We start from the raw sequence: 20,297 nt of genomic DNA on the forward strand, positions 1-20,297 counted from the left end.
CCAGACAAACACAGCTGTAATTTCTTAGGTTAATGATGGCTGCATTCCATTTAGTTGAGCTTGCTCCAGGGCTCTGGTATTGTTAATGCTCACTCACTCACTCACTGACGTGACTTACTTGGATACTTAATGGTTTGGAACCATCGTTAACGTTAATGGTCACACCTGTTGTTCCTGCTTTGACAAGGGAAATGTCTGCAGTGAAAACGGTCAAGAGGGTGAATGGTGTCTGTCACAGCCACTCCGCCCCCCTTTCACTTCTTTCTGCACTATATAACATGGTTCTGGGTGCAGTGCTTCATTCTGGAGTTTTGACAAAATTATGATTAACTGTTACCAGATTGGTGTTGTGAGTTTTATGAAAATTGAGTCATGGATACAGGAAATGTGTTTAAACCATTGGGAGAAACTGTAAAAATATTTCAGAACCATGTATGCTGGCTCACCTATCTGTCATAAATCAAAAACATGTTCAGATGATCCACTATCCAGTAAATGATGCTGTTACAGCTGCAGTGAGGAAGCAATTACTGTACTGTACTAGGTGGACACACATTACAGGGGCATGGAGCAAATGTGATTAGCAAGTGTTGCTATTGAATTGTGAGCACATCTGCTGTCTAATCTTTTAGGTTGATACTCATTTGAAAGTATGGCAGACACATTAAACATTAACGTGTGCTGCAGAGATTACATAAGGGGAAGTTGAGCAAACAAAGCTGAACCAAGAAGGTTAACAGTGAAGGCCTTTGAGTCTTCACAAGACTGTGACAAACTGAAGAACACACTGTACATGTTTCAATGTTTTTATTTTTCAAAATGTCTAAAAATTCAATACGTGGTAAAAAGAAGTCACACTTTAAAAGAAACATTTGTAGATCTCAGTGGAGTCCAAACTCAGCCCGAAAAAACACAAACAGAGAACTAAATTTCAGGATCGACTCAACACAAAATATGAAAAGAAACTCACATTTGCACAAAGAGAAAAACACGTCGACTTTCTACATGCAGGCAGGTGTTTGTGTTGGCTACAATGTAAATGGATTTGTTTGTCAGTCCACGAGGTCTGGAGAACAGGAACTTCAGCTGTTTAGAGAGGCTCTAAGAGATCACTTGGTATCAGGAGGCAGGGAACTCGTCTATCTTGAGGAGTTAGAGCTGGAACGGGAGCGGTGGCGCCTGCGACCAGGAGATCTGGAGCGAGAGCGACGGCGCGCTGGGGACCGCCTCCTCGGGGAGCGGGACCTGCAAGAACAAACAAGTTTTTTTAAAAAGCTGTTGTGGCGGGAAGGCAGGAAAAAATTAATAGACCAGATGCTCTGAAAAATCAAACTGTTGGCCATAGTTACTGATATTAAATCATCAATGTACCTTCTTCTCATGCGTGGTGGAGTGCGACGCCACATAGGCGGTGGCGGTGGCATTCTGCGAGGAGGAGAAGGTCTACGAGGTGGAGGACGGACTCGTTGAGTCAGCACAGCAGATGCAGTGATTTCCTGGCCGTCAATCTGACCTATAAAAAAAAAAAAAAGTACCACAGATGATTTTCAACACGTATGTTAAGTGTAATCCCATAAAAAAGAAGGACTGAAGAATAATTCCACCTACCTCCGTCCATATATTTGAGGGCCTTCTGGGCCTCCTCGGGGGTCTCAAACTCCACATAAGCAGAGCCTCTGGACAGGTGTGGGTGTAGTCTGTCCATCGGCATTTCAACCATTTTGATTTTGCCATAAGTGGAAAAGATCTCCTGGATGTGGTCCTGCGCACGAAAGACACAGTATGTTTATCCCAACAATATTCACAGGAGACTTTGATTTTCTGTGAAGGACGATCTGTTCATAATACATAAAATCAACTGCTGACAACAATGAAAAGCCTGTCTTCAGCTGACCTTGGTGACATTTCTGGTCAATCGCCCTAAATGAACTTTAGTTGGTTTTGGGCTCGGGCTTCTTTTCCTTCGCTCCTTGTCATCTCCCCTCTTCTGTGTTTTAGACCTGCAGAATCACAAACAAAACTTTGATTAACTTCACACTCAAACAAGTAACACTTCAAGACATCACAGTGTGTAATAAATACTGGTTAAGTGACTTACGCTGAGCGGGAGCGTCGGCGGTTGTCATGGCGTCGACGGCTGGGGCTGGGGGAGCCTGAGGAGCTAGAAGAGGAGGAGGAACGAGAGCTCGAAGAACCAGAGCGGCTGGAACCAGATGAGCTGGAACCGCTTGAGGAGCCTGAGCTGGAACCAGAGCTGCTGCTTGAAGTAGAGCTAGATCTGGACCTGGGGGACAAAATACACATTTTGTGAGACTGATTTTGTCAGTAATATATACGAAAATAATATTACAAGGTAAGTTAGAAATCAAACCTGCTGCTGCTGCTGCCAGTAGAAGCACTGCGGCGTTTCCTTACTTTATCCCGTCCTCTCTCCTTGTCTCCTTCCTTGGTACCAGTCTTGTCTTTGCCTCTGTCTTTTGTCTTTTCCTCCTCTTTCCGCTTCGTGGGTGATGGTGCCCTAGAGTCAGAGGCAAGCTGCTGTTACTTTGAGATCATATATGCTGTGATGCCGTAGAGCTGCAACTAAAGACGGGCAATATATCCTTCAGATAGTACCATATTTTTGGGCTGTATCGCGATACATGATATATACATTCATACAAGCCATTCATTACACACTAGGCATAGGCAGATATTTTGACCAAGAACCTTGATATCAATATTTCAACAATATTGTAAGGATGACTGCTACAAAATATGAAAACAATGACATCAATCAAATTAAATAATATAATAAGAATAAGAATAAGAATAATAATAATAATAATAATAACTGGTCGACTAAGTTTCGGAAATTACATCACTTTACTGTAATGCAACCTTTAAAACCTGGTAGAGAAATCACACGGGTCAATATCACAGTACTAGGATATAAAAAATTTAAAACGTATACAGTAGTCTCATATCATGATAACAGTATACATCGTATATATTGCACTATGACCACTTTTCTGATCATTTGGGCTGGAAACACACACTAATGTCTTTAAATACCCACGTTAACCTACCAGCAGTCCCAAACCCAGATATATTTACTCTGACACAAAGCAGGATTGACTTCAGAAAGAAGAAGCAAAACATCTGAGAAGATGGAACCAACAATAAATAAATAAATAAGACATGTGGCTAATAAACGACTGAAATCATGAATCACTTATCGATATTGTTGGCCACCAATTTTATTTGCTCTGGACCTAAACTAATTGTAACATGAACATGATCCAGTGTGTGCTTACCCTACAAACACAATGGAGTAAACGTCCAAAGCAGGTTATTGCGGCTGTGTGTAAACAGACCTCAACACCGAGCACGACTGAGCAAATCGGAGCTAATCTGCCGCAATGATGCTAGAATTACACGGCTAACGTTATTTGCATTTAAAGAAATACCGGTTGGTTAAATGGTATTGTATTAGGAGCCCATGTTAATATTACTACAGTTGCCACTGAAATATCTCACACTGATGAACTTTACAGCGGATAACTGCTCTCAGACTCAATTCCGCCGCCATTTATTTTCATTCAACAGACTCCTCAAAACAAGAGCCGCGGAGGAGGCCGTTTGTCGAGTACAGCTCGATCCATGAAGCACACAAACGGTTGTAAAAGGTGACCCTACCTTAGTATATGATTACAATATACACTGGAATCGAAACTTGCTGGATTGCAATCGAAAAAGACGCACAACTTACATATCTTTCCAGCGAGGTTGCTTCACGCACTTGCGGCCTGAGAAGACGTCGCTCCGTGATGACGACAGAGCGGAAGTTACGTATCCATCTGAGCGCCACTTACAACTCATTTGTTTATTTATGTTGTCGATTAAAAAAATGTGAGTGTATGTGTGGATGTCTGTATCGTAGCTATGCAAGGACTACGTGTCTCCTCACGGTTCGTGGAATGATTTAACCGAATAGGAAGCAACCATCGATCTTCCCTCTCGTCGACGAGGAAGCCAGGTGAGCGTTTTACTTTATAATGTCGGTGTGCTAGCTGTTGTCGTTAGCTAGCTCTGCCAACATCAGATAGTTAGCTGTTGCAGGTTACTGAACTGCAGCGTATTCCTGCCACCACGACGAAAAATATTCTTCGAAAGTAATCCAATACGAACGTATATTTATGATAACCATTAACCACCTCGTCTGATTACTGATTTAATAAGCAAATATATGCGGCGACAGAAAAATTAACCAGTTAGGATCTAGTTCTTTCATGTGTTGATCAGTATTTATTTTATAGGCTTCTTGTTTATTGAGATATGTTGGTACTGTATAATAACAAGTATGCGTATTGATATAACGTGACAACGCAATGTGTTCATCAAGGAAATTCGTTATTAAAGGGTAACTCCATGAATTGTACACATGAAACTGTGTTTACATGTCTTGGGGAGTACTACTGCAAATGTGAAAAAGCTGTAAAGAGCCTTTTGTGGCTCCAGAGGAAGCTGCATGTAATCTGATCACGCAATGGTTGCATTGTGGGTAATGTAGGTGCCAGGTTTTGATGGCAGTCCACTGGTCTAGCGTGTAGACTATAACACTGTTGGATTTATTTGTTTCACGACACTTTGTAAACTATGTTTTTAAAGGTCTTCTATAAATAAAGTTATTATTATTATTATTATCATCATTATTATTATTATTATCATTATTGACAGTTTAAAAACAAATGACAAAAATCAGTGCAGCAGAACCAGAACTATTGCTTTATTTACTTCAAGCATTCTTCTTCTTCTTCTTTCGAAAACTGGAGCTCATATTACCCACAATGCAATTAAACAACTGAGTATCATCGATGGTGGCAATTTATCAGATTATATGCAGCTTCCTCTTGAGGCACAGAAGGCTATATTCTACCTTTTTAACATATGAGGTAGTACTCTCCACGACCTGAAAACACACTTTAATGTATAAAATTGGTGGAGTTACCCTTTAATTAAAAACAGGGAGCAAATGAAAAAAGGATCCCTTGAGAAACTAAGCAGATTTAATTTGTAATGTTAGCAGCTATCAACTACTGCATGAACATCTGATTTTTAAACACCAAGTGTGTTTTACAGTTTTATTATATGAATCTTTTATAGATTAACAGTCAAACCAGACTACCTCTGGAGTGAGACACCATGGGTCGACTGGATGATGCCGCCAAACACAAAGTGGTGGAGCTGCGGAAGGCAGGTCTGAGTTTCCGTAAGATCAAAGCTGTGCTGGAGCTGGAGAACATCAAGGTGTCTGCCCAGGCCATCTACCTGTTCCTGAGGGAGTTTCAAGGCAGGCCGCCAGGGAGGGTGAGGCCCATGGAGGCTGGAAGCAGCACATCACTAGCACAGGTTCAACCTCGAGCAGCGGCAATACAAGAGAGCTGGAGTAACATTCATCTCCAAAACATTCTGCGGGAGGCACCTCACCATACTGGCTTCACAGCAGCTGCAAACTTTACCAAAAAGTCTTCCACAAATCCAGATTCTGGTGCAAAGCCATCTAGGTCGGGGGAGATCAGTGGAGGCAGCAGAGCAGAACAGCAACACGAGGGAGATAGGGAAGAAAATGACATCCAGATTGTTAGTGTCACCTCTCTTGCACAGAATAGCCAACAAAGAAGCTCCCAGTCCGCTGTAACGAGGGCAGATGCTGCCACAGTGTCTTCCACACTAACAGCATCAGGAGCATGCATGAGGAGGAGAGTCACACCTTCTCCAGCCACCAATTCAATGCTGGCAGCTCGGAAGAGGATTTTGGATAAAGCACTGTCACACAGAATGAAGGTACCTACCTACATAATTTCTCCCATGTGAATACCAATCGTTGTTGGGATTGTTGTTTGTCATTATTGTTTACAAAAGCTGTGTAATTTGTTGAATATCATGAATAAAATCAATTTTCATTTAACTTGCATACATTGTTTTTCAACAGTCATTCCACCAGGTGGCATCATTGTTGAGGAGAGAGCACATGAGTGTCCAAGGTGCTGATTTGAGAAGTACAAGGCCACAAGCACCTGAAACTTTTGATCTGACCACTGAAAAGGTGAGAAAGCAGCAAACCTCAAATACCATAAATGGCCTCAACCTTTATACGCCTTATTCATGAATGAAATTAATCTTTTAGATCGGTACACCTGATTCCTTAAGCCTGGCTAATTTAACATTTTTTCTCATCTCATGTTAATAACATTGCACTGTAACTTTTCTATAGTTTTTCACTATTTTCATGATTTTTGTTCATGTTGCACAGACTGTTATGGAAAGTCAGCCTGGAGACGGCATAGGCCCCAGGCGTTTTCTCACCCAGAGACCAGGTCTGTCTGTCCGTTCCCTTCACACTCTCCCTCGGGTTGGCGTTCGTCTCCCTAACCGGTCGCCATCACCTTTAACATCCTCAGCGCCTGGGGTTGCTGTCATCCGTCTACAGACCCCTGGAGGCCAGGGTGCCACTCGTAGTGAGGGAAACCCGAGCCCCCAGCAGGCAGTCCAGGAGGCCGGAGGGAGAGGTGGACTGCAGGATCAGATTCAAACCCTGAGCTCTGAGATGCGCAGCTTGGGTCTGGCTGTGAAGATGTTGGTGGAGCAGCAGTGCCGTCTGGAGAGGGAGCAGGCGCAGCAGACACACATTCAGAAGCAGATCCTCAGCACTCTACAGGGTTTTGCCTCCAAACTGGGAGGTTGTAGCAGTGTTCAACAGCAGCACAATAAAACTCCATCACCTTCTGCATTGTCCTCGGCTTCTGCGTCGACTTCCTTCAGCCAAGACACCTTCAACTTCAGTCAGGGCACGTACACTCAGTGTAGCCAAACCCAGCCAAGCTACAACTCTTTAGAGAGTTTAGAAAATGTCGAGGCCTTTAAACTGCCAGGACTTAGCCCCTCAAGCATGAACGGGTTTCCACCATGTAGCAATGCAGAGAACCTCCCACTTACTCACACTCCCCCTCAAACACAAGCGTATGCAGCCGCTTACCCGCAGCAAAACAGTCAAACACTCATACCACCCTTCACACAGTCCTTTGTCTCTTCATACAGCCAGTCACATTCTCAGACTTTCAGAGGATCAGAGAGTAAAACATTGGATTTCCCAAGCAGCTGCTCAGTGAGGACTCTGCAGGACTGCAGCGTGTCCACCCAGCCACAGGATCAACAGATCAATATCATCAAAGTGGAAGGACCTTAAAGGCCTTCAGAGTGTTGTGGGATCTTAAGGGCTTGGATGTGCTTTTTTTAAATCACGTTATAAAACTTATTTAAGACAGATGCTTTTACAATGAAAACATAACGTAGCATTTCTTAAATTAATTTTGTGTACAATACAAGAGAATACTCACAGCAATAGAATAAAGAGATTACAGTGATTTAGAAGTGTGTTCATGATTTGTCTTTATTATAGGCAATGATTACAAAAGTAGAGAAAATGTGTGTAGGCACTTTGTCATTGTTTTTAAGAGCACTTGTTTATTTTGTATCTATTATTTTTGTATTTCTAGGACTGGCATTATGAACTGTTAGCTTTCATACCTCTATGCTAACTGATAAACAAAATAAAGGATTGGTTATGATCCAAAGCATCTCAAACGTGTAAGACAGTGTGTGAGAAGTGTACACATTGAAAAGTGTTCCATAAAGACCATGTTATCTGATAATATATCATAAAAGAATAGTTTTAGTATTTCCTAGGGCCACAGGATATGGTTGATAAATCATTACAATAATAATCATTATGATAAGTTGGAATAATCATTTTTGCATCACAATTTTCATTTTCACAAAAAAGAAAAGATTAAAGTCATGATAATGGGACATTTGTTGGGTTCTTCATCAAACAAACATGTTTCTTTAAATCTGGAGAACAAGATTTGTAGGCTAGGACATCTGCACCACTACAATACTTAATTATAATGATGATTTGTCACACATTTGACTTTTTCTAAAGGTGCAGTTCATCTCATGATTTGCACTGGAGGAATTAAATGTAAGAGCTGAAGTATAATCTATAACCAGATCCACTACAACTAAACTACGATAAATTGTTGGTTTTGTTGGTTCATGTCAGCTTTGGTCATGTTTGTCAAACCCTGCTGATAGCACAGAGCTCATGACGTAAAGGGGCGTGGGAAAAGGCTCCAACCAGGGTCAGATCCAGTTCGTCCTCCTTAACTCCAGGTGGAGGAGTAAAACGAAAATGCTGGAGGAGGGAGGTGAAGAAGAGAAACAGCTCAGTCCGGGCCAGACTCTCCCCGACACAAGCCCTTGCGCCTGAAACAAAGCAAGGAAATTCACATCTTTAATCAAATTTGTTCTTTCAAATTTCTCGGTGATAGTCAATAAAAACAATTACCTGCAGAGAATGGTAGAAAAGCATCTCTCTTTCTAAATTTCCCCTCCTTATCGAGGAAATGGGCTAGATGGAAAATGTTAGGCTTTTCCCATTCTTCTTCATCTTGAAGAGCAGTTGACATCAGGCAAAGCACTGTAGTCCCCTGAAATGTGTTTTAAATGTAGATGATAACATGTTTTAATGTTTTAAATGTTTTTTTATCCTCCTCCGCTCTATATTCCACCAGTAATCACTGGTATAAAGTGCTTGGTCAGTAACCCACCACACAGGACACCCCAGATGTTCTGTGTCCACGCCAATGGATCAGAATCAAGTACGATCTGTGGTGAGGGCTCCATAGATCTGACTTGTACTTGGACGTCCCACGGATGCACAGTCAGATTTGGATCTGTGGAGCATTGATAGGACTGGGCTCTTTGGACTTTGGAAGCCAGGTGATGACTTGAGGTCATGTTCCTCTGCGGATCCCAATCTGATGGCGCATACCTCAGCAGTTTTCACAGTATGGTAAGGCGCATCATCCTGCTGAGAGGCCACTGCCATTGGGGAGTGCCTGACCTTTAAGCGTGTGCTTAGTTGCCTGCAGGGTTTGGGGGGTTAAGTGTGTCAAGACCCAAGGTTTCCCAGCAGAACATTGCATTGTTAAGAGATGATCAATGTTAATCACTTCACCACTCAGCACCTTTAATGTTGTGGCTGATCGGTGTATACCTGACTAGAAGTCGCTATATTAGTGAGAGTGGTGTCAAAAAGTGCTGCTTTATTATAACAGTTTGTTTATCCGCAGTCTGGGGTCTTCTTTTTTGGAATAACAAATACAGACTACCATGACCTGGTGGTATGGAAAAGTATTTCTTCTCACGCAGTTGGCCGTGTCCAAGTGCAGCTTTTTAACGGAGACAAAAGGGACAGTCAGAGGTGACGCAAAAACAACAGCCATCATCACCATTAGTTTTTTGATGTTGGTTTGGTGTGTCTGGGCACTTAAAGGACCTGCAGCATTTTCCCTACTAGAAGAAGGGCCAAATGGAAAACTGTCCATTTCACCAGTGTATGTCGTGAAGAGGCGGGGTCTCATTGCTGCTATCACAACCTGTGTAGCTTTCTGAGCAAAGTCTTCCTCTTCGTCATACTTCTAATACCAATTGGGCAAACCAGGGTTTGCAGGTTGAGTAATGTAAACATATCCACAACTTTTCACTGAATAGGTCAGTTGGGGCAGGATTGTGGTGTAAGTTGTCTCACTCATAAGCAATGCAGTTGTGCTAAACATGGTTTTACAAATGAGAATTTTAGTCTTGAAGAAACAAGTCTTGAATCAATACATGTTTTAGGAAATATTTCTCAGAAAATATGTGTTCATTGTGTTCCTTCCTTACCTTGTATTTTTGGGTACTTGGCCATGAGCAGCAAGCCATATCTAAGAGTAGATGACGTAGTGTCGGTGCCAGCAGCAAAAAGGTTGAGAACAGTCACCAGTAGGTTTTCTTCATTGTAGTGAGAATTCATAATCCCAGATGCCTTGCAAGTGATGAAACGAGTAAAATTTGGGTTGTAATGGAGAGTAAGTAATACAATTACTTCTATGACTACTACTTACTGGTTCCTTCTGGTACTTAAAGTCAGGTACAAGGAAACAAGGGAGTAACAGGTTGGGTATTTCAGAGGAAAGGACACAGAAATTATACTGTAAGTACTTAGTAGGCGCAGGCTATAGTACCTAGGCATGACATATTTTTCAGTTCTTATGTATTAAGAACTCTTCTTCCCTTTTTACCCTCTAATTACACAATAATATTAGGGGTGTGGACTGCATTATGAAGTATTAAGTCTTCATCCCTTGTTACCATATAATTACACAGTACTGTACCTCAAGGCGTATCTTGCGGGCCAGAAAGGTATCCACCACACCTCTGCACATCTGTGGATTAAGGGTGTCCTGTAAACCCTTGATCAGCTTTGTAATGTCTCTCCTGTTAGCAAGCGAATTCTTCATCAGTTGCTTTTGGGCTCCAAGCCAATTGAACAGCCGTGGAAAGAGGTTATATAGCTGTTAAATAATCAGGGATCATAAGCTGATTAAAAGTAGCATTATATGACAACTGTATACTGGTTTTATTATATAAAAAATATGACATTATACTTTAGTTCCATATGGTATACTGGGAAATTGACCTTAATGCTTGCCCAGTGCTGCAGAGGAGATGGTACCTCCTCGTTCAGTTAAATTTGTCTTCCTGTCTGTCATTCATTCACACAACTGGATGTGTTCTTTCCATGCATTCCTTGGTTTCTGCCCCTTATGTAACACTCAGCCTCCAAACTTTTGTGAATGATAGACTTCATATTTTTCTTAATGATAGACAGTTTGCTGTCCTAAAATGAACTGACATAAACAGGGTCAGTTGAGTTAGCACTGGATTTTAACTGTAGATCATCACCTGTACTGAAGCACAGCCCATTAGTTGAGCGTTCTTACGAGCTCGTTCCACCGTAGATCTGAACTTTGGGTCATCATATTCAAATCTGTTGCCATAGACAATATTAGAGATGACATTGGAGACAGCAAAGCTCACTGGTTGGGCAGTGTCAAAGGCTTTACCTAAAAGAGAAAAAGTTAAGTGGTTTCACTGACCTAACTCCCCACTGTTAAAACTTTGGATCATCAGTTTCAACTCTGTTGCTATAGATAGTTGTAGTTTGGACAGCATAGTTCACTGGTAGATTTAAATTAAAGGCTTTGCCTGAAAAAAAAAAAAAAAATCTTGAGTCATATTTGCAAACAAACAAAACACCTAATATGCCAAACTTTGGTTACCATCTTTTTCTTTAAAATCATCAATCAGGTGTTGACTCTCTTCTATGATTTTTTCTTCGGAAGCTTTTTTGCCCATTCCAAAGTCTCCATTGGCAAATATAATTCCTGCAGATGAGAAAGTTTTTTCAGGAAATTTAACATCCATTTAACATCAGTATTGTGTGTGTGTGTGTGTGTGTGTGTGTGTGTGTGTGTGTGTGTGTGTGTGTGTTTGTGTGTGTGTGTGTATGTGTGTGTGTATATATATATACATATATACATATGTATATACACAAAAATTGGATGTGCCCTACTTTTGTGTTTGTTTTTCTGTGTGTTTGTATTGGATTGAAGGCTGATATCAGTTATCCTCTTTGATTCAAGGTGAAAGGATGAAATAAACAAGTGAAGGAGGGAAAAGAAGAGCTCTAATTGGGCTGTGAGACACCATGTGACCCTACTCTACTGACCAATTGGATTATAGTTTGCCACACACAGTGAAATCATCAGAAACTTCTGTTTAATTTGCTCTTTCACCCATTTCTATGACTGGGGCTTTTGGTTAATCTACAAATGACAGAACATGAATATATTGCAACCAGTTCAAAGGTTTATAATCACAATTATACACACAGTAGGGTGAAATTCTACCCTCGGTTTGTCAGGGGTCCAACACACCACCTTTGTTTGCTCTCAGCGATGGTGGTACCAGCCGGCCAGCTGATGTGGTGGAGCAAAGTGCTTGCACTGGGGCGTGTGATCTGACCAGTGTTGGGCGGTAGATGGGTGCAGTTCCGTTGACGGCCTTGAAGGCCAGCACCATCATCTTGAATCGGATGCGGGCTGCAACAGGAAGCCATTTCTTCTCCAAAACTACATGATGCCTCTGTAAAATCACCAATGGCCAGCACCATAAAAGAGTCTATATATACAAGTCAACTGTTCTGTATGTTGTACATGTCAATACTGGATGAATATGCAAACATGGATGGATTATGTACATTATAGCATTATGTTCAGCATGCAGGATTTAAAGTGACAGTGCATTTCAAACCGTAAAAATATACTCTATATATGTATAGAAGTTGATGGACATTCTGGTGTTTTGGAGTGTTATTGAATGATTGAGAGATTGGTGATTGGAGGCAGTGTCCTCCTGAAATCAACTGTCATCTTCACAGTTTTCAGTGAGTTCAGCTCCAAGTGCAAATATGAAATAGGGAGTCACTGTTGTTCCGCGTCTGAGATGGTGAGCTGGCAGGACGGGACAGGGTTGTGATGTTTTAACGACTTGTCACGTGTGCGAACCACAACCTGGAGATTTACAAAGCAGTAGAAGAAGAACAGCATCTGAAAAGACAATAAGGTCCAGTAGCTCCTTACCCTCCGATAGATCTATAGCCATGTAACGGAGACAGTGAATGATCATTGCCATGTTATGCCATTATTTAGAAAGCTCTACCTAACACATATATAAAACATTACACTTGACGCAGACGCTGTTGTGTTTTACATCACACCTCTTTTGCTTGTGGAAAGCTGGCATGTTCTTCATTCACCTTATTATGCCACCCTTGATTTGTTCAGTGTGGGGTCTTTGTTAAAGGATTATTGTGTTCACAGATCCTGAATGCAAAAGGGGAGTCAGTGGGGACGGTTGAGGGTGTTGCAATGAGTGCTGATATTTGTTTGGCGTCCGAGTATCAAACCTGCAGTAAAACACATTCAGGTCGGCAGAAAGTTGATGGCTTGGTTAAATAAAATAAACTTACAAGGGTTACCAAAAATACAGAAATAGAGAACAGGCCTTGATCTCATGAACATGTACAAAATAGATGAAATAATGAAGAAAAAACAAAAAGGAATAGACTTTTAATGCTGAATTTTAACACTAGGGGGAGACAAAGACCTACATAGAATATCTTAACACAGTACAAGCTGTTACAGTTTTATTTACTTTGTCTTTTTCAGAGTGTTGAATGAATGCATTGTTTTAACTCGTTGCTGACAGCAGTAAAGCAGTAAATGATTTTTCTCCTATGAATAATTCCCTTTTTTGTGAGGTATATTATTTTCCATGAGACCAACCAACACATTCCTCCATAGCAAGAAAAAACTTCCATCAATCATCTCAGTATTACAATCACATATGTTGGGCCAGTAATCCTTCACAACCAAGCCATGCCAAAAATAATAGCACAATAGTTTCTGGACATTGGTCTCTGTCCTGGATGTTCAGGATTCTGTTCCCACTTCTGTAGGCCTCATCTGGGCTGGACAAAGCTGCCAGAATTACGCTGTAAACCATGGTTATTGTTGTTGTATGCGCAGAAGGTTATAGGAGGCACAAAAAAAAAAAAAAAAAAAACTGACTTATCGTGTCGTTGTTACATTGCAAATAAAAGTTTTCATCAACATTTTCAATAATGGAGACAGAAAAGACTTTTCCCTTTACAGAAGATAAGAGAGCAACACGTGTGACAAAGCATGCAGACTGAAGCAGAGCTCCTCCTCCTGTCAGTCACTCTCAGTTTCAGTGTTGTATTAAATTGCTCCTCCAGCACCTCCTCTCCTCATCCTCCAAAGCCTCTAATCTGTCAGCAGTAAGCTCACTTTCCAAGTTACAAGGCCATTCTCAGCACACACTGACAACATGCTGGGGACCCTCTGCACTCTCATCACTGCTCTAACATGTAAGGAGGCTGACTGACTGCAGCTTTGACCTCATGTTGGATTCATCAGTCTGTGTGTTTCTCTTGACTCCATGTCATCTTGTTGTTTCCAGGTGTGAGTGGTGCGACGGTGGTGACACAGAAGCCTCCTGTTGTGACGCTGAGGAGAGGAGAGACAGCCACCATGGACTGTAACCTGGGGACTGTTACTGAGAGTGCTGCTCGCTGGTATAAACAGGTTCCTGGTGGAGCTCCTCAGTTTGTGCTAGTTTACTATCACGGGTGGTGGACTGTAACTTACGGCACTGGTTTCTCCTCTCCAAAACACTCATCAAATCATCGCAGTCAATCAGATTATTATTTGATCATCAACAATGTGGAGGAGGGAGACTCAGCAGTCTATTACTGTGCTACATGGGACGGCTCTGTTAATCAGTGGGTATCACAGTGATTTACACTGTGACAAAAACCTCCTCATTAGATACTTCTGCTTTTGAGACGCTGACGCATCTCAACTAGGAATGAGGCAACAACTGATTTCTGTTACATTCAGCATGAATTTAAACATTTACTTTTACAAATGTATTTGTCTTACATCAATATGTTTGATTACACATATATTCAAGAAACACACACACACACACACACACACACACACAAATAGTGCACTGATTACAGATGGACAAAAAAAGCAGCTGGTGACACCGTGTGTGTCAGAGGAGCCACATTGCTGTGTTCAACTGCCTACAATTGATCTACAATGTAGTAAGCACTAACCAGAAGAGCTTTTAAAGAGAAACTTGGGATTTCGACAATCATTCAAATCAATCTGAATAGAGTTGGATTTACAGCCCATGGAGTGCAACATTGCAGATTCTGGCAGAAACTTTTGTGCGTTGCGATGGAAAGAGGAGACTGAGTTGGAAAAGGTGGAACGAAAACAAAAACATTCATGACCTTAAAAAAAAGCTGTTCTCTCTTACCACTAATAAAAAATGATCAAGACACTCAATGAAACAAACTTTATGTTCAAAACAAGTGCGTCTAAATTTCCCCTCACATATAGGCCAGTTAATTCAGTAGTTTAACTGAAATGTTTTAAACCAAATTCTATCGTTTTTTCGTGTTAATTTGACCAACACAGACAGAAGACATACTGCATGTCGAGATCTTAAAGTTCTTACTTTGTGTTTAGTTTTTATCTTGTTACTAAAATGTGCAAACATAATTATTAGAAAGATGTGAAGACATACACAATTACATAAGTATGATTGTTTTTAAAATGGATTAATGTTGCTTAATCTGGTTTAGTCACTCGCAAAAGTCCAGGCGTTAGAAAAGTCTGTTAAAATGAGCAAATGAAACTGAGTTTTCATCCTCCGTCAGTGAAGCGTCACCTCTCTACTCCTCCCTCTCTTCCTTCCCAGGATGCACCTGCAGGCCTCCTCTACTTATTAATAGCTCCATGTAAATGAAGAGGTCAAGTGTCAGCTCTCTGTGAGATCAGAGGGAGCTGAATTAAATCACATGTATTAGGAAGTGAGCAGAGAAACAAATGTATGACAAGAAAACTGCAGGACGTCTTTTTCACATCATGATGTTGTAATATTTTGGGCTCAGGGGGGAGACGTTTCCTACATGGACAATAATGGAGACAGAAAAGACTTTTCCCTTTACAGAAGATAAGAGAGCAACACGTGACAAAGCATGCAGACTGAAGCAGAGCTCCTCCTCCTGTCAGTCACTCTCAGTTTCAGTGTTGTATTAAAGTGCTCCTCCAGCACCTCCTCTCATCATCCTCCAAAGCCTCTAATCTGTCAGCAGTAAGCTCACTTTCCAAGTTACAAGGCCATTCTCAGCACACACTGACAACATGCTGGGGACCCTCTGCACTCTCATCACTGCTCTAACATGTAAGGAGGCTGACTGACTGCAGCTTTGACCTCATGTTGGATTCATCAGTCTGTGTGTTTCTCTTGACTCCATGTCATCTTGTTGTTTCCAGGTGTGAGTGGTGCGACGGTGGTGACACAGAAGCCTCCTGTTGTGACGCTGAGGAGAGGAGAGACAGCCACCATGGACTGTAACCTGGGGACTGTTACTGGTAGTGGTGCTCGCTGGTATAAACAGATCCCAGGAGGAGTTCCTCAGTTTGTGTTGTATTTTATTCACAGCAGTAGCTCGCCAACGTATGGTTCTGGTTTTTCCTCTCCAAAGTTCACATCTACTCATCAGTCACAATCAGATTATCGTTTGATCATCAACAATGTGGAGGAGGGAGACTCAGCAGTCTATTACTGTCATACATGGGACAGCTCTGCTAAGGAGGAGGTATCACAGTGATTTACACCGTGACAAAAACCTCCTCACTGAATACTTCTGCTTTTTGACCTGCTGATACATTTTGACAGCCAATCTAGTCTGCAACTTCCCTGCACTGATATATTCAAAATATATATTTGAAACTTATTAACCCTTTAACTGGATTCTTAAATAAATCCTCAGATCTTGTTGGTAGTCATGTTTTAACACAAAAACAGACAACATGCTCACCAGTTGATGTAAACCACTCAAACACAAGTTATGATCTATCACAGTGTTGTAAAAATGATTGTTTACTGTAAATATTGATGTTTATCTTCACTCATCATTGAAGAATCAGGTGATCGTATTTGCAGCAGATTGTAATTTGTTCATCTAAATTCAGATTGTCTGGAAAATGTAAATGCAAACCTTTACCCTGCACATATAGTGATGATTGTTGAACAAACGCCTGCATTAAGTTGTAAGTTGCATTTTTCCTTCTTCATGAACAAGTTCAAAGATCATCTGACAACCAGAAGTTACAAAATGAAAAGTTATGTCATCTGCAGATAAAACACAACCCGATGAAAATATTTTATCCAACTGAAAACATATCAAATAAATTGAGGGATTCATGTTGTGTTATATAATATAATATAATATAATATAATACAATATAATATAATAATAACACAATAAATCAAACAGTGGAGTCTGCATTAATATGGATCTACTGCAGTGAGAAAAAATGATTGGACAGCTGATGAAACTGAGTTGAAGATAAACAGTTACATAATCTCAACACCCTGCTTATTATATATAACACTGTTTACTATTTTAATGCTGTGATATACACCTGGAAGAAAACATGAACCGTTTAAGAGATAAAATTATATTAAGGATTATCATATGATGTCATTTATCAATGACTGAAGTCAGTGTTGAGTTAAAGCACCTCCTCCTCCTCTTCTCCTCTCCTCAGTGTCTTTATAAGCTTCAGTCTCTCTTCTCCTCACACTCCAACCTGCTCACCTCTCAGCTGGACAGTAAGGGACGTTTACAGCACACACTGACAACATGCTGGGGACCCTCTGCACTCTCATCACTGCTCTAACATGTAAGGAGGCTGACTGACTGCAGCTTTGACCTCATGTTGGATTCATCAGTCTGTGTGTTTCTCTTGACTCCATGTCATCTTGTTGTTTCCAGGTGTGAGTGGTGCAACGGTGGTGACACAGAAGCCTCCTGTTGTGACGCTGAGGAGAGGAGAGACAGCCACCATGGACTGTGACGTTTTTACAGATGATGGGTCTCGCTGGTACAAACAGACTCCTGGAGGAACCTTTCAGTTTGTGCTGAGGAATCATTACAGCTACTCCTCTCCGTTATATGGCTCTGGTTTCTCCTCTCCCAAATTCACTTCCAGCCATCTGTCTGGGACAGAGTATCGTTTGATCATCAACAATGTGGAGGAGGGAGACTCAGCAGTCTATCACTGTGAAACATGGGATGACTCTGCTAAGGAGCATGTATCACAGTGATTCACACTGTGATAAAAACCTCCTCACTGAATACTTCTGCTTTTTGACCTGCTGATACATTTTGACTGAGAGTGAAGCCATCAGATAATGTTTTCTGTAACCTCCCTGTACTTCCACATTGACAGTATATTTCAATATGTTTAAACTTCCAAAGCCTTTTATTCGATTCTCCAATGACTCCTCAGATCTCTCTTGGTGATAGCTTGCGTTTTATAACAAAAACAGACAGTTTGAGAACTGTAAAAGTCAACCACTAAATCACAAGTTACGATCTTTAACACTGTTCACAATCATTAAATACAGTAAATATTACATTTATTCAAGTTAGAGAGAGTTTGAAGCAGATTCTCTTTTGATGATCTAAATTCAGAAAATAATAAAAAATCTTTTTTAAATATAACTCCTCTGGTGCACATGTAGTGATGACTGTTACACCAACACCTTCAGGTTCCCAACAAGTACAGTGCACACAGCTCAGTGTAGATGTCAGCTTTGATACGTTTTGCACAAAGTCCCAGAAAATAATCTATACTCCTGTACTGGAACAATACCTGGCACAGAGTTTCTGTTAGGCAGTTTATGGTAATTTGAAGAGACAAAACTTCAATGAGAAAAATGCTTCATGTGAAAATGTACCATAAAGTAACAAGGCTGACCGTAAAGACACAGGAGACAGAGAGTCAGAATGACAAAAATTGGGTTATTTGAAAATACTCGCTTTTAATTTGGTAAATTGGGGAAGATTAATTTAATCATATCAAGATAAACAAAATCAAACAGACTGATGAAGTGAAAGTGATGTTGACAGTGAAAGTTGGTCTCAACAGGATGTTTCAGTTCCACTCCCCTCATCAGTGAGAGTCAGGAGGTTTTTGTACGGCCATGTGTACAAACTGAATCACTGTGGTATTCGGACAAGGCACCAAGCTGATTGTGACAAGTAAGTACTTTTGAACTCCTCATAAAACAGGACAGATTTTCACTTTCTGATACATATTGAGAGAAAATCATCATTTTAAATGTTGCTAATTTTATAAAATATTGATCTTGTTGACTTTTTTTTGTTTTATATCACCTTTGATGCCAGATGTTGTTGAGGCAGAGGAAAGATCTGTGAATGATCACTATATTTAAAACATTTTCTAAAAAATACTTTTTTTAAATTATGTTCTTTATTGAATTACTAAACTACAGGTCTTGTAATGTAGCTAAATATTATTGTGGCTGTTTCTAATTTAAATATAGTTTTTTCTTTGGTGGTAGACAGACTACTGATATACTGTCATTTATCACAGTGACTGATATAATTATATCATGTTATAAGACACAAAAGGTGACTTTATGAATTTGTTGCCAACATAAAAATGAAACTGAAGAACTCAAAATATTTATAAATTTGTCTTTGATAGATTTTGTTTTCCACTGCTCATATTTTAGATAATCGTTTCTAAATTTGTTTAACACAGATTTAAAATACTTTATTTCTTCAAGGTGTTTGTTATATTGTCAACACAACTAATACATGAATCTGTTACTCTCATGCTTTGTATCAGTGATTTTTAATGTCTAGTTATTTGATGAACGTCCTTCATGTATTTTCAGGTTGCAGCCTCCCTCCTCCTGTCCTCACAGTCTTCCCTCCGTCCAGCGCTGAGCTCCAGTCCACCAAAGCCAGTCTGGTCTGTCTGTCCAGTCAGTCTGTGCCTTTTGCAGATGTGAGCTGGTTTGCTGGTGGGAGTCCAGTGAGCAGTGGGATCTCTACCAGCAGCGCTGTTCAGCAACCAGACCAGACTTTCCAAATCAGCAGCTATCTGGCCATCCAGACGTCAGACTGGAACATGTTGAAGGCTTACACATGTAAAGTGTCTTTGGGCTCCCAGACTTCAGAGAAAAACATCAACAAGTCCGACTGTCCCACTGAAGAATAGTAGAGGAGCAGAACGACCATTTCACATCTGCTTCTTTACTGTTTGTGCTGTTTGCTCATGACGAGGTTCACATGTTAGAAAAGATGTGTCTGCATGCTTGTAATAAATGTTGTGACAGTTAGGTGGAGGTGTTGTTTCAGCTTTGACACTGCTGCTTTTTTCAAGACTCATTCAATAAAAACACAAAAAACTGTGAACAGAAATCTCTTTGTATTTATTTTAATTCTTTAAAACATCATTTAAAACAAAATTTGACCTTTAATATACTGTAACCTTCAAAAGATAATCATAGTTATTTCAGGGTAGAGATTATTATTTTCAGGGTGTTTGAACATTTAAAATATTTTCTAAAAAGTACTAAAAAATGTTTTGATGGAGGATGAATTTTCAGTAGGTTGGAGACTATGCTTTTTTTTATTTTACGACTTCAGACAACTTTTAAGTTTTAGAAGAGTAGAAAAATCAGATAAAATGAGCAAATGAAACTGAGTTTTCATGCTCTGTCAGTGAAGCGTCACCTCTCTACTCCTCCCTCCCTTCCTTCCCAGGATGCACCTGTAGGCCTCCTTTCTATATTTATAGCTCCATGTAAATGAAGAGGTCAAGTGTCAGCTCTCTGTGAGATCATTAAAACAGCTCAGCTCAAATACAACAAACAATCAAACA

At 40.5% G+C, this 20,297-nt stretch overlaps 4 protein-coding genes across 4 annotated transcripts; 2 read left to right on the forward strand and 2 right to left on the reverse strand.

Moving 5' to 3' along the window:
- Positions 1-792: 792 nt before the first annotated feature.
- Positions 793-3,957, reverse strand: LOC141019610 (uncharacterized). The gene is made up of 7 exons (XM_073494579.1): positions 3,752-3,957; positions 2,372-2,518; positions 2,099-2,284; positions 1,895-2,000; positions 1,609-1,762; positions 1,372-1,513; positions 793-1,245 (listed from the first exon to the last, which is right to left on the reverse strand). Exons 1-7 carry the CDS (start codon positions 3,859-3,861, stop codon positions 1,140-1,142), a joined length of 951 nt encoding a protein of 316 aa, XP_073350680.1. The 5' UTR covers positions 3,862-3,957; the 3' UTR covers positions 793-1,139.
- LOC141019609 (uncharacterized) lies at positions 3,908-7,619 on the forward strand. Its single transcript, XM_073494578.1, has 4 exons — positions 3,908-4,018; positions 5,146-5,826; positions 5,975-6,088; positions 6,296-7,619. Exons 2-4 carry the CDS (start codon positions 5,185-5,187, stop codon positions 7,226-7,228), a joined length of 1,689 nt encoding a protein of 562 aa, XP_073350679.1. The 5' UTR covers positions 3,908-4,018; positions 5,146-5,184; the 3' UTR covers positions 7,229-7,619.
- Positions 7,620-7,774: 155 nt separating this feature from the next.
- On the reverse strand, positions 7,775-13,494 carry LOC141019966 (cytochrome P450 2K3-like). The gene is made up of 5 exons (XM_073495003.1): positions 13,401-13,494; positions 10,831-10,991; positions 10,260-10,439; positions 9,769-9,910; positions 7,775-8,307 (listed from the first exon to the last, which is right to left on the reverse strand). The coding sequence occupies exons 1-5, from the start codon at positions 13,492-13,494 to the stop codon at positions 8,120-8,122; spliced, it is 765 nt and encodes a 254-aa protein (XP_073351104.1). The 3' UTR covers positions 7,775-8,119.
- A 3,714-nt stretch (positions 13,495-17,208) lies between these two features.
- On the forward strand, positions 17,209-19,812 carry LOC141019602 (immunoglobulin lambda-1 light chain-like). Its single transcript, XM_073494569.1, has 4 exons — positions 17,209-17,279; positions 17,372-17,691; positions 18,610-18,643; positions 19,306-19,812. Exons 1-4 carry the CDS (start codon positions 17,240-17,242, stop codon positions 19,629-19,631), a joined length of 720 nt encoding a protein of 239 aa, XP_073350670.1. The 5' UTR covers positions 17,209-17,239; the 3' UTR covers positions 19,632-19,812.
- Positions 19,813-20,297: the final 485 nt, after the last annotated feature.

This window comes from Pagrus major, chromosome 23 (assembly GCF_040436345.1).
Source record: "Pagrus major chromosome 23, Pma_NU_1.0".
In the NCBI taxonomy this organism is placed as follows: domain Eukaryota; kingdom Metazoa; phylum Chordata; class Actinopteri; order Spariformes; family Sparidae; genus Pagrus; species Pagrus major.